We start from the raw sequence: 15,484 nt of genomic DNA, 5'->3' as shown, positions 1-15,484 counted from the left end.
TCCTTTTTTTTCCCCCTGTATTCAATGTAATAGTGGATATGTAAGAAAGGCATATTAAAAAGTTATGTTGGATATGTATATGACAGTTCTAAATATATTTTAGGTGTTTAGTGAATGATCATATAATTATTTACCTAAAACATGTTATAAAGCCTGTGTTTAAAAATTGCACTAACACTGATAAAATTTTTTGGCTCATAGTATTTTTTTAGGCTAGGTGGAGAAGAAGGATCATCTTCTAGATGAGTACTTGTAGATTATTTATGGTTCTGATACAGAAGTTAATATAATTAAAATTTCAAGACTAACCAAATTAATATCTTCTAAATTCTCTGTCATGATTTTATGACTTTGTTATTTTCATATTTTTTAAGGATAAAAATTTATAGATGACTGTCATAAATTAACATTTATATGCTGAATATATATATGATGTACATTTATTGATATTCTCAAAATGTGTAATTATTGAGATAGAAATGATAAAAAAGCATTTAAATTGATTATTGACCAGAGAGGAAAAATTTTTCTTCATTTTTCTGGATTATAGGAACATACAAAGCATAAACATGTAGGGATTGTAAAGAGAATATTTTTTTAAGCTGTTGATTATTAGTAGTAAGTACAGCTGACAATTTATTAGCTGTATATGTAGACTTTTGGGTATTAGATTGTTAAATATATAATCTTAAAATTTTAAAGGTCTTTATAGAAATTCACAGATATATTTTTAACTTGCTAAAATTCAATTTTGCAAATTCTATGTTGTAGCAAGATAAAATCTCAACTTCATGTCACATTAATGCAACAATAGTTGTTATTAGTTCTGACAGTATTTAGAGAAGGTACTGTTTGTGGTAGTTCATGAGTAAAATGAGTATCATCACCGGCATATTAATGCTAAAACTTGATATATACTATAATAAAAGTAATACAGTAAGAATTCTATTTAAAAAATACCTGAACTAAGAGTAAACATTTTGTTGGACCAAGAAGTCAGTTTTCCAGAAAGAAAATCGTATTTCATTCTAACTTTAAAAAATTATTTTTCCTAGTTGCTATAATGTTCAACTTCCCAGACCCTGCAACAGTAAAGAAAGTGGTTAACTATCTACCTCGTGTTGGTATTGGAACCAGTTTTGGATTGCTTCAAACCAGGTGCTGTTTTATATGTGAAAAATATGGAAAATAATCTATATTAATATTCTAATTTGTTTTGAAATGTATGACCTTCTGTTTTATGCTTCATTGTAAATGATGATTATTAGTGTACTGTTTTGAGTCAACTGAACTTCTGTCTGAAGAAACTAGAAAAAGAGGAACAAATGTAAATTAAACTAATCTGAAAAAAAATAATAAACAAAGGCAGAACATCAATGAAAAGGAAAAGAAAAACAATAAAGAAAAATCAATGCAATGAAAAATTGTTTCTCTGAAAAGGTTAATAAGTGTAATAAATATCTATACCAGACTTATGAAAAAAAGAAGATACAAATTGCCAATATCAGAATGAAAGAAGGGGTATCACTACAGATCCAATAGATATTTTAAAAAATATAAGGAAATATTATGAATAAATTTATGCCACTTAGACAACTTAGATGAAATGGGCAGATTCCATGAAAGAGACAAACTGTCAAATCTCACTAACGAAAATGGATAACTTTAATAACTCTACAGAGGAAATTGAATTCGTAGCTTAAAATCTAACAGAAAATTCCTAGCTCAAATGGTTTCACTGGCAAATTCTATCAAATGTTTAATGAAGAAGTAATATAATTTCTGGGAAAACTCTTACAGATAATAGAAAAGAAGGATAAGTTTCCCAAGTAATTCTGTGAGGCCAGCATTACCTGAATTCCAAATCCACAAAAAGACATTACCAGGAAAAGGAAACTAAAGACCATCTTGATTGAAAAGGAAGAAATAAAACTAGTAAATGGACGAATTATGGTACATTCAACCATACAACAGGATATACTGCTCAACAATAAAAAGGAATAAGCTACTAAAATACAGAACAAGGCAGATGAGTTTAAAAAGTATTATGCTAGATGAAAGAAGGCAACACAAAAGATTACATTCTGTGTGATTCCATTTATATGACCTTTTGGAAAAAATAAAACTACTTGGACAGAAATCAGATAAGTGGTTTCAAGAGATTGGAGGTGAAGAGGGAGGATTAGTTACAAAGGAGGGTGTGAGGGAACCTTTTGATAACATGGAAATATTTCCTGTCTTGATTGTTGTGGTGTTACACAACTCTCTTTGGCAAAACTCATTGCACTGTATACCTAAAAAAGGATGAATTTTATGCTATGTAAAGAAATCAGTAAACCTGATTTTCAAAAACAGAAAAAGGTAAAGAATGTGAAATCAATATACAGTATCAGTAGCTCTAAAACTATGCTAGTAGGAATGCAAATTCGTATAGTCACTCTGGAAAATTTGCCAGATTTCTTATTAAGTTAAATATACACTTAATTTATGTCCTGTCAGTTCCACTCCTAGGTGTTTACCAAGAGTAATGAAATATATGTACCCACATTCACTTGTAAGCAAATGTTATTCACGTAGTCCCAAACTGAAAACATTTCTAGTTCCATCAACTGTAAATGGATCAATAGATTGCACTACATCCATGCAATGAAATACTACTCAGAAATAAAAAGGAATTGAGTACTGATACATGCAACAACGTGGATGACTCTCAGAAACATTGTGCTGAGTAAAAGAAGTTAAGTACCGTGGGCTACGTACATCATAGCCATGGGCTATGCTTCTACTTAGATGAAATGACTGAAAAATTATGTGAAATTATATGATTCTATTTATATGAAATTGTTGAAAAAACAGAAGCATATAGTGACAGAAAGCAGATCATTGGTTGCCAGGAGCCAGACACTGGGACAAAGGAATTAGCTTTTTGGAGTCTTTCTATGATGGTTGGTTACAGAAATAGGTATATTCAAAACTTACTAAACTACACACTTACGTTTAGTAAATGTTATCATATTAAATTTTATCTCAGCACAGATCATAGAAAAATAGACTCTCTGTATTTAAAATATCTAAGTTACAAAAGTGCTTATTATATACCCATTTTCAAGTGTACCATTATTTAACACGTATGATAAATCAGATTAAAATTTTTAATCATTTTGATAAAAATGATTAGACTTTGCTTTATTATGTCATATTTGTTGTAATTTTTTTCTCTGTTGATGTAAATATCAAATCCATATATTAAGGATTTTGAATACAACACAGTTAATTAAAACTTTTATCTTTAACCTCTGGCAAATCAGAGTTCAAATATTAACTTTGTGTATACATATGGACTTAATAACTAGTATTTATATTGTTCAAAGTAACTTAATAACTACTTGAAAAGAATGTTAAAATGCCAAAAAGCATCTCTCACAGTACAGGGAATCGGGAGAGTTTGGGGTTGTACCTCTCTTTCCTATGTGCTGACCAGTTGTCTATGTTTAAATAGCACCATCATCAACTGTTTTCTTTCTTGGTAGGTGTTAATGCTTCATCAGTACAATTTAGTTAACTAATTTAAGAACTAGGAGGAGAGTTAACACTGGGATTTTTCTATTGATTGAAATGTATTAGCAGTAGAAACTTAGAGTTTACTTTTAACATACCTAATTTTGTGTTGATTTTGATTAGTGTTTATTTCAATTTTTTTAGTTAGTATCTTATTACAAATGCAATTGAGATAGAATCAACAAATAATAGGATATTAGCAGGAGCTGCAGTTATCCTAGGCTGGAGGACTTTCTAAGAGGATGCACTCCCATGCCCATTGGCAGTTGGACTCAGTTCTGCACCAAGTCTTCCTCTCCATAGGCTGCTTTTGAGTGACTATATGACTTTCCCCAGAGCAAGTGATCCTAGAGAGAATGACAGAAGCCCCAGTGTCTTCTTATGACCTAGCCTTGATAGTCACACGCCATCATTTCTGCTACATCTTATTTGTTACAAGTGAGTTATTAAATATAGCCCAGGCTCCATGGCAGGAGAATCAAGTTCCACCTCTTAAAGAGAAAATATCAAAACATTCGTGGACACGTAACAGGTTACAACTTCTATGTAAACAGGATACATAAAGAGGCCCTTCTGGTTTATTAGCCATAGTTGCTTTACAATCCCAGTAAAGCTTTTGATTCAATAATTTTATAATTTAATGAGGAATTTCAGGGGTCAGGAGGAAGCAGCTCAGAATGGCATAGTATATTTCCTTATCTTAATAAAAAATTCTACTGATTATCTCTCTTTTGTTTTTAAAGATATATTTATTTATTGGCTACGTTGGGTCTTCGTTGCTATGCGCGGGTTTTCTCTAGTTGTGGCGAGCAGGTGCTACTCTTGTTGTGGTGTGCGGGCTTCTCATTACGGTGGCTTCTCTTGTTGCAGAGCACAGGCTCTAGGTGCGTGGGCTTCAGTAGTTGCAGCGTGTGGGCTCTAGAGCGCAGGCTCAGTAGCTGTGGCGCACAGGCTTAGTTGTGCTGCAGCATGTGGGATCTTCCCGGACCAGGCTTGAATCTGTGTCCCCTGCATTGGCAGGTGGATTCTTAAGCACTGAGCCACCAGGGAAGTCCTTACTGATTATCTGTTTATTTTAAAAAGAGTTTTATGTGTTGTCATACTTAGGAACTCTTTGTAATGTTTTCCCACAGTTAATGAAAGCTGAAAGTCTTAATTTATTAAGTCAGTCAGTTAAATAGATCTTCAGCACTTACAGTGTATCAATCACCCAGTAATGTACAATATAAATATCATCTTGCCCACAAACATTTAAACAAATATGTAAATAAAAGAAAAAACCGTGTAAGTGAAGGAAAGATGTTTTAGGTATTTTAATAGTGGTTAGTGGAGATGGAGTGCTTTGGATAAGATGGTCAGAAATGTCTTCCTATGTGACTTTAAATTTTGATTTGAAGGACTGGAATCAGCTAACCTTTGTAAGAGTGAATAGCATGTGTAGAGGCCCTGAAACTTTGAGTGTTTTAAGGAATGTTGGAAGGCAAGTATCACAGGCACTTAGTGATTTCAGGAAGACAGTGTCAGTTTGGAGGCGGGAACTTATTGTAGAAATCGAAGTAAAATGTAGTATCATTGAAGAGAGACATCTTTTTTTGGGGGGGGGGAGTATAATTGCTTTACAATGTTGTGTTAGTTTCTGCTTTACAACAAAGTGAATCAGCTATTTGTAAACATATATCTCCTCCCTCTTGAGCCTCCCTCCCACCCGCCCCCCCATCCCTCCCCTCTAGGTCATCACAGGAAGAGAGACATCTTGTTTAGAGACTTTAAGGAGATACAATTTCTGTGACTTGGAGATTAGCTAAATTTGGAGGACGATAAAAAGGGGAGGCATCCAGTGTGTCTCCCCAAGTTTCAGCTTGAACTGCTCAGGAGCACAGACTGAGATGGGGAACACTGTAGAAGGAGTACCTGTATGCATCTACCCTCCCATACCCCCCATGGTTGGGGTTGGGGGGCAGAAGTGAATGAACTGAAAAGGAGAAGGTTAGTGTTAGATCTGTTGAAATTGAAACCCCTGAGAGATGTCTAGACTGAAATGTTGAATAGGAAGTTAGATATAAGAAGGTATGGCTAGAGTGCAAATGAAAAGCGTAGTAATTGGGAGTCATTACCATTTAGATGAAATTTGAAGGCTTGAGAGGAAGTGAACTCACCTGGGGAGAGACATAGAATGGGCAGGAGAAATGAGAGCTGCATTCTGAGGAAATGCAACATTTAAATGTTAAGTAAATGAAAGAGAAAAAACAAAACAAAACAAAACAAAAACAGAAAGGCCTTGAAAAATGGGAAATTCAGGAAAATGTGATGCCAAAGAATGAGAGTATTTCAAGAAGGTAAGATTTGATGAAAAATCAGTAAGACGTAGACTGAAAAAAGGCCATTGCATGTAGCAACAGCAGTTTTTGGCTGCCAGAGGTTGATTGTTGTGTTTGTCTATTCAGTATCAACAAGTTCTAGTTGGCAAGCAGGCCCTTGAATTTTGTTGCAGCCTTTGGGCTGTCTCTCTTAATTCTGGTTTAGGTGTGAGACTTCTGACTTCTCAGTCAATAGGACATGAGTAGGTAGAGATATTTGGATTAAATCCTGACCTACTACTGTTGGCAAATATCAGGAGAATTAATCCTACTATCACTCGTCTACCTGTAGCTCTTGATCTGGAATATTCTCTGACACTTTATGAGTACTTGACAGTATAAGCATATACACATCAATACCAGTTATAAGCCATAACAACATACTGAACCAACCCAAAGTTTCTACCTACAATATCATTTTAGTTTTCTCTTCACTAGTTTTGCCCAACCCTATCACTTGATTCAGGCTTTTTTTCTGTAAGGGAACACTAATCAAGGAGTTTAACACATAAATAATCAGAGGTTATAACAGCTACCAGGAGATCATATTATCTTGCAGTCTGAAGCTTGGTGTGAAGTACATGGATGAGGTTAGGATGAGCAGAGGTTAGGCCATAGGGGGTGACTGGAGTGGTAGGAGGGCTTTTTTCTCCTTTTATTTCTTGCTCCATGGTCTATACCAGTTTCTCCCTTACATACCTCCCTGCATTTAGAGTGCCTGGGCTTGGGAGCTCCTTTTTTTTTGTTTCCAGACATGCTGCTGCAGCTCTTCAGAGTAGCGCTTGGTGCTTTTGGTAACTTCTGCACTCAGCAACTCCTCCTACAATGGTACAGAGAAGGACAGTGATTTGGGTTTCTGTATCCAAGAGACCTATAACATATCAAAATTTATGGGATGCAGCTAAAGTAGTATTCAGGGGGAAATTTTATAGCTTTAAATACCTATATCTGAAATACAGAAATGCCTAACATCAGTAACCTAAGCTTCCATCTTTAGAAACTAGAAAAAGAAGAAGAAGCTAAATGGAAAACTAGTAGGAAAAAGTGACTAAAGAAAATTAGAGCAGAAATCAATGAAAAAGAGACAAAAAACAATAAAGAAGATCAATTAAACGAAAGCTGATTCCTTAAAAAGCTCAATAAAACTGACATTCTTTTAACTGCCTAACTATGAACAAAAGAGATAGTATGAATTACCAAAGTCAGAAATGAAAGAAGGGACTGCACTGCTTACCATGTAGAAATTAAAAGGATTAGAAGGAAATATCCTGAACAGCTTCAGCCTACAAATTAAGACAATTGAGATGAGATGGGTAAATTCCTAGAAAGACAGAATTGTCAAAACTGACTCAAGAAGAAATTAAAATTCTGAACAGACCTATAACAGGTCCATTGAATTTGTAATTTAAAAACCTTCCCACAAAGAAGAGTCAAAGCCCAGATGGCTTTACTGGTGAATCTTATCAAATAGATAAATTAGAAAAGATATCAATCTTTCATAAACTCATCCTCAAGACACAGGAAGAAGAAACACTTTCTAGCTCATTCTATGAGGCCATCTTTACCCTAATACCAATGCTAGGCAAAGACATCACAAGAAAAAACAAGCTAGCAAGAGAAAACTGTAGACTAATATCCCTAATGAACATGTATTCAAAAATCCTTTACAAAATATTATCAAACCAAATCCAGCAGTATACAAAAAGGATTATAAAGTAGCCATGTGGGTTTTATCACAGGAATGCAGATTGGTTTAAATGTGAAAATCAATTAATGTTATGCATGAAGTTAATAGAATACAGGACCAAAAAAAAGAAAACCCACATCATCATCTCAGTAGACACAGAAAAAGCATTTGACAAAATGAAACACACATTCATGACTAGAAAATCTCAACTGACTAGAAATATAACGGAATTTCTACAAACAGATAAATAGCAACCATCAAAAACCCACATAACATACACTGTACTTAATGTTGAAAGACTGAATGCTTTTCCCCTAAGGTCAGGAAGGCTAGGATGTCTTCCATTGTCACCACTTCTGTCAATATTATATTGATATATAATGTGTGCTAAGCCTGTGTGATAGGAAAGGAAGGGAAGGGAAAAATCAAAGGCATCCAGATTGGAAAGGGAAATGTCTTTATTCCTAGATGACAAAAGACATGTACAATTTTTGCAATGAAAAGTGTAAAACACGGCTGTTAGAAAGTAAAGACAGACATCAATAAATGGAGACATTCCATATTCATGGATCAGAAGGTTCAATATGATTAAGATGTCAATTCTTTCTCAATCTATAAACTTAATACCATCCCTGTCAAAATTTAGTACACTTTCTGGGAGAAATAGAGAAGCTGAAATACAATGGATCTAGAATTGCCAAAACAGTTTTGAAAAAGAACAACAAAATTACAGAACTTACACTATCTGATTTCAAAACTTACCATAAAACCATAGTAATCAAAATGTGTGCTATTTATACAAGGATAGGCACATAAATTAATGAAACTACATTGAGAATAAAGAAATAAACCCTTGCATTTATGGTCAGTGGCTTTTTAAGAAACGTGCCAACACAATTCAATGAAGAAAGGGTAATCCTTAAACAAATGGTACTGTAATGACTGGATAGTCACATGCAAGAAAATGAACTTCAACACTTACCACACACTGTTCATAAGAATTAAGGTGTGTCATAGACCTGTATTTAAGATCTAAAACTAAAAAATTTCTCAAATATAGGATAAAAACTTTATCATCTTGCAGTAGGCAGAGAGTTCACATGTGACACCCAAAAGCATAATTCATAAAAGACAAAAATTGAGAAGACGGATTTAATCAAAATTTAAAATGTTTGTGCTTTAAATATATCACTAAGTATGTGAAAAGATAAGCCACAGACTGAGAAATATTTGCACATCATGTATTTGATAGACTTGTATCCAGAATGTATGAAGACCTTTGACAACTCAATAATAGGACAGAAGCAACCCAATTAAGGTAAAAAAGATCTGAATAGTAATTTCCTCAAAGAAAATAAACAAATGGCTAATTAACACATGAAAAGATGTTCAACAATGTACATTAAAATTATAATAAGATACCATTTTACACTCACTAGAATGGCTATAATAAAAATTTCATACAATAGCAAGTATTGGCAGAGATGTGGAAAATTTGGAACATCGTACATTGTTTGTTGGAATGTATAATGGAAGACAATTTGGCAGTTTCTCAAAAAGATAAATATTAAGTCAACAGACAACCTGGCAGTTTCACTCCTAGGAATCTACCCAAAAGAAATGCAACCATATGTTCAGCAACGACGTGTACGTGAATGTTCTGAGTAGCATTTTTCATAATAGCTAAAAACTGGAATAATTTAAATGTCTATCAGCTGGTGAATGGATTTAAAAAATGTGGTATATTCTCTATTCATACAATGGAATACTATTTACAATCAAAAGAAATGAACTGCTCATACATGCTGCCACATTGATGAACCTCAAAACATTATGGTTAGTAGAAGAAGCCTGATGCAGAAGATTACATGATGTATGATTCCATTTATCTGAAATGTTCAGAAACGGCTAGTTCATAGAGACAGAAAGTAGATTGATAGTTGCCTAGAGCTGGGGATAGGAATAGGAATTAACTCTAAATAGGCACAAGGGAAGTTTTAGTGTTGATTAAAATGTTCCAGAATACAATGTGGTGATAATTGCACAACTCTAGAAATTTACTTTAAAAAATCATTGAATAGTACACTTACAAGGGTAACTTTTGTGTTCCGTAAATTATACCTTTGGAAATAAAGCTTGAAAAAAATATGTATCTTGTCCTTAGTAGTAGGAAGAACTGTGACAGCATACTTCTCTGAGATTCTGGGCTCTGAATGTAGTAATTAATCCTCCCACCTATTTCCCACTGCTACTTAGTATTGGTCAGTTGTATCCTTTGTTACTCACATTACATTAAGAAAACAGAAAACTTGGTCTACTATTAGGCTGTATAAAAGAATAATAGTTTCCCTTACCTTTATCCGAACCCACGAATGGACACCTGAGGAGCTGGGATCCTCTTTCCCCTATTACAATGGGTACACAAAAATAATGTTTAAATTTGTAATGTACAAATATGCTGTCTTTAAGAGATGAATATTTAAACTGATAAAGATGTGAATGCAATTTTATGTGTATTACTTAGTTACTATAATTACTTTTGTATCAGTAAGGCAGTGAATTATTAATCATACTGTTATTAATCAACATTTATGGAGCCTAGATATTATAATGGCTTTGTAATGACAGCTTATCTTGATGAATAGAATATGGATAATAGACCTGTGACTCATCCAAATCATTCGTTTAACCATTAATTATAGATTGAAACATCTCCAGCATTCGTTAGTATAACATGAATAGAATGTCTCAGAATAATACAGATGCCATTTTGAACGAGCACAGAAGTCATGATTTATTATTGATCTAATTAATCTTAAGTTTAATTTGATTCTATATCAAATTCTTTTTCTTGCAGGCGTATCTCATTAGCTAGTCCTCGTCAACTTTTTAAAGCTTCTAATATGACCCAGCGATGGCAACATAGGGAGATTTCAAATTTTGAGTACTTGATGTTTCTCAACACAATAGCAGGTAATTTAAGCTCACATGTTGATGTATTTCAAATGATAAATTATTAATAGTGATATGATTAAATTATTTTGAGTATTTGTATAAATAGAGTCATTCCATGTAAAGCTAAAGGCATAAGCAAGCATACAAAGATGGGAAGAAATGCAGTATAGCTAAAGAACAATTAATGGTATAGTATGTGTGTGTGTTTGTGTTTGCGTGTACATAAAATATATATTCATAAAGGTATAATGAAAAAGAAAACTAGAAAGGTACTTGGAGAAATGTACTTGGAGACATTATGCAAGATTTTTTTTGTCAGTTTGAGGAATTGGCAGTCAACTTACAGGGAAACGTTTGAAAGTTTTTGAACAAATGAGTAATATCAGAACTGTATGAAAAGTTGGAAGCAGTATGAAGGATAAATTATGGTGCAGAGAGTCTAGGTAGAGAGCAGAAGTTAGGAAGCAATTACATATAAAAAGTAATGAGGGCCTGCATTAGAGAGGTGACAATAGGAATTAAAACAAAGGATTAGATAACACAAGAATTGGGCTTCCCTGGTGGTGCAGTGGTTGAGAATCTGCCTGCCAATGCAAGGGGCATGGGTTCGTGGGTTCGATCCCTGGTCCTGGAAGATCCCACATGCCGCGGAGCAACTAAGCCCATGTGCCACAACTACTGAGCCTGTGCTCTAGAGCCCATGAGCCACAACTACTGAGGCTACATGCCGCAACTACTGAAGCCCACCCACTTAGAGCCTGTGCTCCACAACAAAAGAAGCCACCTCAATGAGAAGCCCGCATACGGCACAAAGAGTAGCCCCCGTTCACCGCAACTAGAGAAAGCTTGCGTGCAGCAACAAAGACCCAATGCAGCCAAAAATAAATTAATTAATTAAACAAACAAACAAAAAAAGATAACACAAGAATTTACAAGGTACAAACCATTTGCCATGCAGACAACTGAATGTTGGGAGTAAATGAGAAAAATGTGTCAGAAAAGACTTCCAGGCTTCTGCTCTAAATCATGAGGAAAATAGTGGTGCAATTAAAGGGAGAAGTCAAAAAATCGATCTAGAGAAAGATGATTTTACTGTGCTATCAAGATATCCAAGAAAAGAATTGTTGGAGTATAGGTTAAGTGAGGGTATTTGGAGCTTAGAGATAGGACGTTGGATTTCATCTGCATAGACAGGAAATCACCAAGAGAGAGAGTTGAGATTACCAAGCCAGGTGATACAGAAAGCAGTGAGGTAAGGTCTGGGGAATGCACTTGAGCATAACAAAAAGAAAGAGGGAAAGTTATTAAGGAAGAGAAGAGAATGACTGACCCCAGAGTTTATAGACTTAATAGGAGGAGAACTAAGGTGAAGCAAATGTCTTGAGATACAAGGGGAAAGGGAGAAAGGCCTTGGCCACTGTATTAGATGTGATGGAGAGGTAAGGGAGAATTAAGAGTGAGTACAGGCCATGACTTTGGCTTTAATATCTCAGGACTTATGGGTTACTTTATAAGGGTTTGTTTTCTTTCTTTTTTTAAAAAAAAATATTTATTTTATTTATTTGGTTGTGCCAGGTCTTAGTTGCGGCAGGCTGGCTCCTTAGTTGTGGCATGAGAACCCTTAGTTGCAGCATGCATATGGGATCTAATTCTCTGACCAGGGATCGAACCCAGGCCCCCTGCATTGGGAGTGCTGAGTCTTATCCACTATGCCACCAGGGAAGTCCCTAGGGGTTTATTTGCAAAACAAGCAAAATAGTTTGATTATAAGGACTGAATGGTTCGAGATTAAACGAGAATATTAGATGTAGATTACAGTTTTCTTGTGTAATAGTAAAGAGAGGGTGAGTTAAGGCAGTGGAGAGTAACTATGAAAGAGGAAGAGAGAGGAAAAGTAACAATTCACATTATGAGGGAGACCTGTTCAAGAGCTCAGGTGGAAGAATCATACCTCCCAGAGAATAAAGACACTGTTGGAAAAGTGGAGAAGAGAGGGCGTAGTACGAAGAATTGGAAGTTCAGGGCTTACACTGAAAAAGTCTAAGATTCATCAGTTAGGGAGATACTCATCTGAGGGTCCATTGAGGGAAAGGAATAAAGAAAGTTTGAACAGTTATGTGGAATTTAGTAGGGATTGTATAACTAGAGACTGAAAGGATTTTTAAGTAACAATGAGAGACAGGGAACTTATGTAACAAGTTTAAATGGACATCTTTTGTACATGATAAATCAATTAACACCTAAATTGAATGCAGTGTAATAATTATGGACAGCATTTATGAAATGGTCTACTCTCAAATAACTTCTAGTGTGCCTATAGTGTCTTTTAAATATATCCCCTGTATATTCTCTTTAAAGAATAGAATCAATAATTTGTTTTGGATGGTTTTTACATACACTAGAGGCTGGGGTGGAGTCTCATGTTATTTAATATTTCTTTTACAGTGTTATCTGTGATACATATAGGTTCTCATGATATCTGGCACATTTCCCAAAAGACAGTCACTAGGCGTTCAGTAACTAAATATTGAATTTAACTTACTTAATAAAAGTCTGTTTACAGTGAGCAGGTACGTACTCTTTTTTTCGTAGGTACAATAAACTTGATTATTTAAGCAGATAGGCTAAGAAGAGGATTTTACTGTTTACTAACATCTCAATCAGGAAAATGTGAGAGAATGGAGACATCAAAATAGACTGCTTTTTGTTGTTTAAGTTTGGTTATTTTTTTCTGGGAGAAGTTAAAATTGACAGAAATATGTAATGACATAAACACTTCTGAATTAAAATTGTCCTAGTTATTCATGTTTCCTAAGACTATTTCCAGGTCAATCAAGGAAGAACTCTGTTATTCTAATAGACCTCAAGCCCATGATGAATACAGTGAAATAAAATGTTAAAAGCATCAAATCAGGTTGTAGTCCTTGCTCCGCTCCGTCCAATCGGGGGACTATTTACCCTCTGCTCCCAGGTCTCTCAGGCAGCCACTCCCATGGGTACATGCCCAGAAGCTGCTCCTGCCCCACGCTCCCTCCCTCTGCCTTTCACTTCCCAGCTGCCAAGATCTTGGAAGCTTTGAAGCTCAACAGAGAAGGCAAATTCATTGAGAACAGTCTGTAAAGTGTCAAGCAATATACAGATATTACCAGCACTCTGCCTGTCCCTTGCCTGAACCTGGGATTCTTCCATGGAGTGAATGGTCCTAGGTCCTACACTGGCATTGCTCATTTGTTTGATGAAGACATATTGACAAAGTTGTTGTTGGTTATTCCCTTTTGCATTCTCACTAGCAATGCAAAAGAGGGACTGTTTCTCCACACCCTTGCCAACAGAGTATATTGTCAAGCTTTTGAACGTTTGCTAATCTGGTACCGCAGGACTGCCTGCTTGCTGAGACCCTCTGTAAAAGCTCCATACACCCTGGTATTGAGCTTTCCGAGGAGGTAACAGTATTCACAGAGGGTCTTGGTGCTCCGACTGGGTGTCAGGCCTGTGCCTCTGAGGTGGGAGAGCCAAGTTCAGGACATTGGTCCACCAGAGACATCCCAGCTCCATGTGATACCAAACGGTGAAAGCTCTCCCAGAGATCTCCATCTCAAAGCTGAGACCCAGCTCCACTCAACAACCAGCAAGCTACAGTGCTGGACACCCTATGCCAAACAACTAGCAAGACAGGAATACAACCCCACCCATTAGCAGAGAGGCTGTCTAAAATCAAAAGGTCACAGACACCCCAAAACACACCACCAGTCGAGGTCCTGCCCACCAGAAAGACAGGATTCAGCCTCATCCACCAGAACATAGGCACTACTCCCTTCCACCAGGAAGCCTACACAACCCACTGAACCAACCTTAGCCATTGGGGGCACACACCAAAAACAACGGGAGCTACAAACCTGCAGCCTGCGAAAAGGAGACCCCCAAGCACAGTAAGTTAAGCAAAATAAGAAGACAGACAAACACACAGCAGATGAAGGAGCAAGGTAAAAACCCACCAGACCAAACAAATGAAGAGGAAATAGACAGTCTACCTGAAAAAGAATTCAGAGTAATGATAGTAAAGATGATCCAAAATCGTAGAAATAGAATGGAGAAAATACAAGAAACGTTTAACAAGGACCTAGAAGAACTAAAGAGCAAACAGACAATGATGAACAGCACAACAAATGAAATTAAAAATTCTCTACAAGGAATCAATAGCAGAATAACTGAGGCAGAAGAACGGATAAGTGATGTAGGAGATAAAATAGTGGAAATAACTACTGCAGAGCAGAATAAAGAAAAAAGAATGAAAAGAATTCAGACAGTCTTAGAGACCTCTGGGACAACATTAAACATACCAACATTCGAACTATAGGGGCCCTGGAGGAAAAAGAGAAAAAGGAAGAGACTGAGAGAATATTTGAAGAGATATTTGAAGTTAAAAACTTCCTAATATGGGAAAGGAAATAGTCAATCAAGTCCAGGAAGCGCAGAGAGTCCCATACAGGATAAATCCAAGGAGAAACACGCCAAGACACACATTAATCAAACTATCAAAAATTAAATACAAAGAAAAAATATTATAATTGGCAAGGGAAAAACAACAAATAACATACAAGGGAATCCCCATAAGGTTAACAGCTGATCTTTCAGCAGAAACTTTGCAGCCAGAAGGGAGTGGCAAGACCTATGTAAAATAATGAAAGAGAAAAACCTACAACCAAGATTACTCTACCCAGCAAGGATCTCATTCAGATTCAACGGAGAAATTAAAACCTTTACAGACAAGCAAAAGCTGAGAGAGTTCAGCACCACAAAACCAGCTTTACAACACATGCTAAAGGAACTTTTCTAGGCAAGAAACACAAGAGAAGGAAAAGACCTACAATAAAAAACCCAAAACAATTAAGAAAATGGTAATAGGAACTTACATATTGATAATTAC

The 15,484-nt window shown here is 35.6% G+C and overlaps 1 protein-coding gene across 2 annotated transcripts in view; it reads left to right on the top strand.

Moving 5' to 3' along the window:
- The window catches only part of LRBA (LPS responsive beige-like anchor protein), a 733,083-nt gene that overhangs the window by 513,568 nt on the left and 204,031 nt on the right, over positions 1-15,484 (top strand). For both annotated transcript variants that reach the window (XM_060012133.1, XM_060012132.1), the window contains exons 42-43: positions 1,056-1,158; positions 10,460-10,575. In XM_060012133.1, the coding sequence (XP_059868116.1) occupies positions 1,056-1,158; positions 10,460-10,575 (219 nt within the window). The remainder of the gene's footprint in view (positions 1-1,055; positions 1,159-10,459; positions 10,576-15,484) is intronic.

Source organism: Delphinus delphis, chromosome 5 (genome assembly GCF_949987515.2).
Source record: "Delphinus delphis chromosome 5, mDelDel1.2, whole genome shotgun sequence".
Lineage (NCBI taxonomy): Eukaryota > Metazoa > Chordata > Mammalia > Artiodactyla > Delphinidae > Delphinus > Delphinus delphis.
The sequence above is the reverse complement of the archived record's forward strand: the minus strand, read 5'-3'. Positions and strand labels throughout refer to the sequence as shown.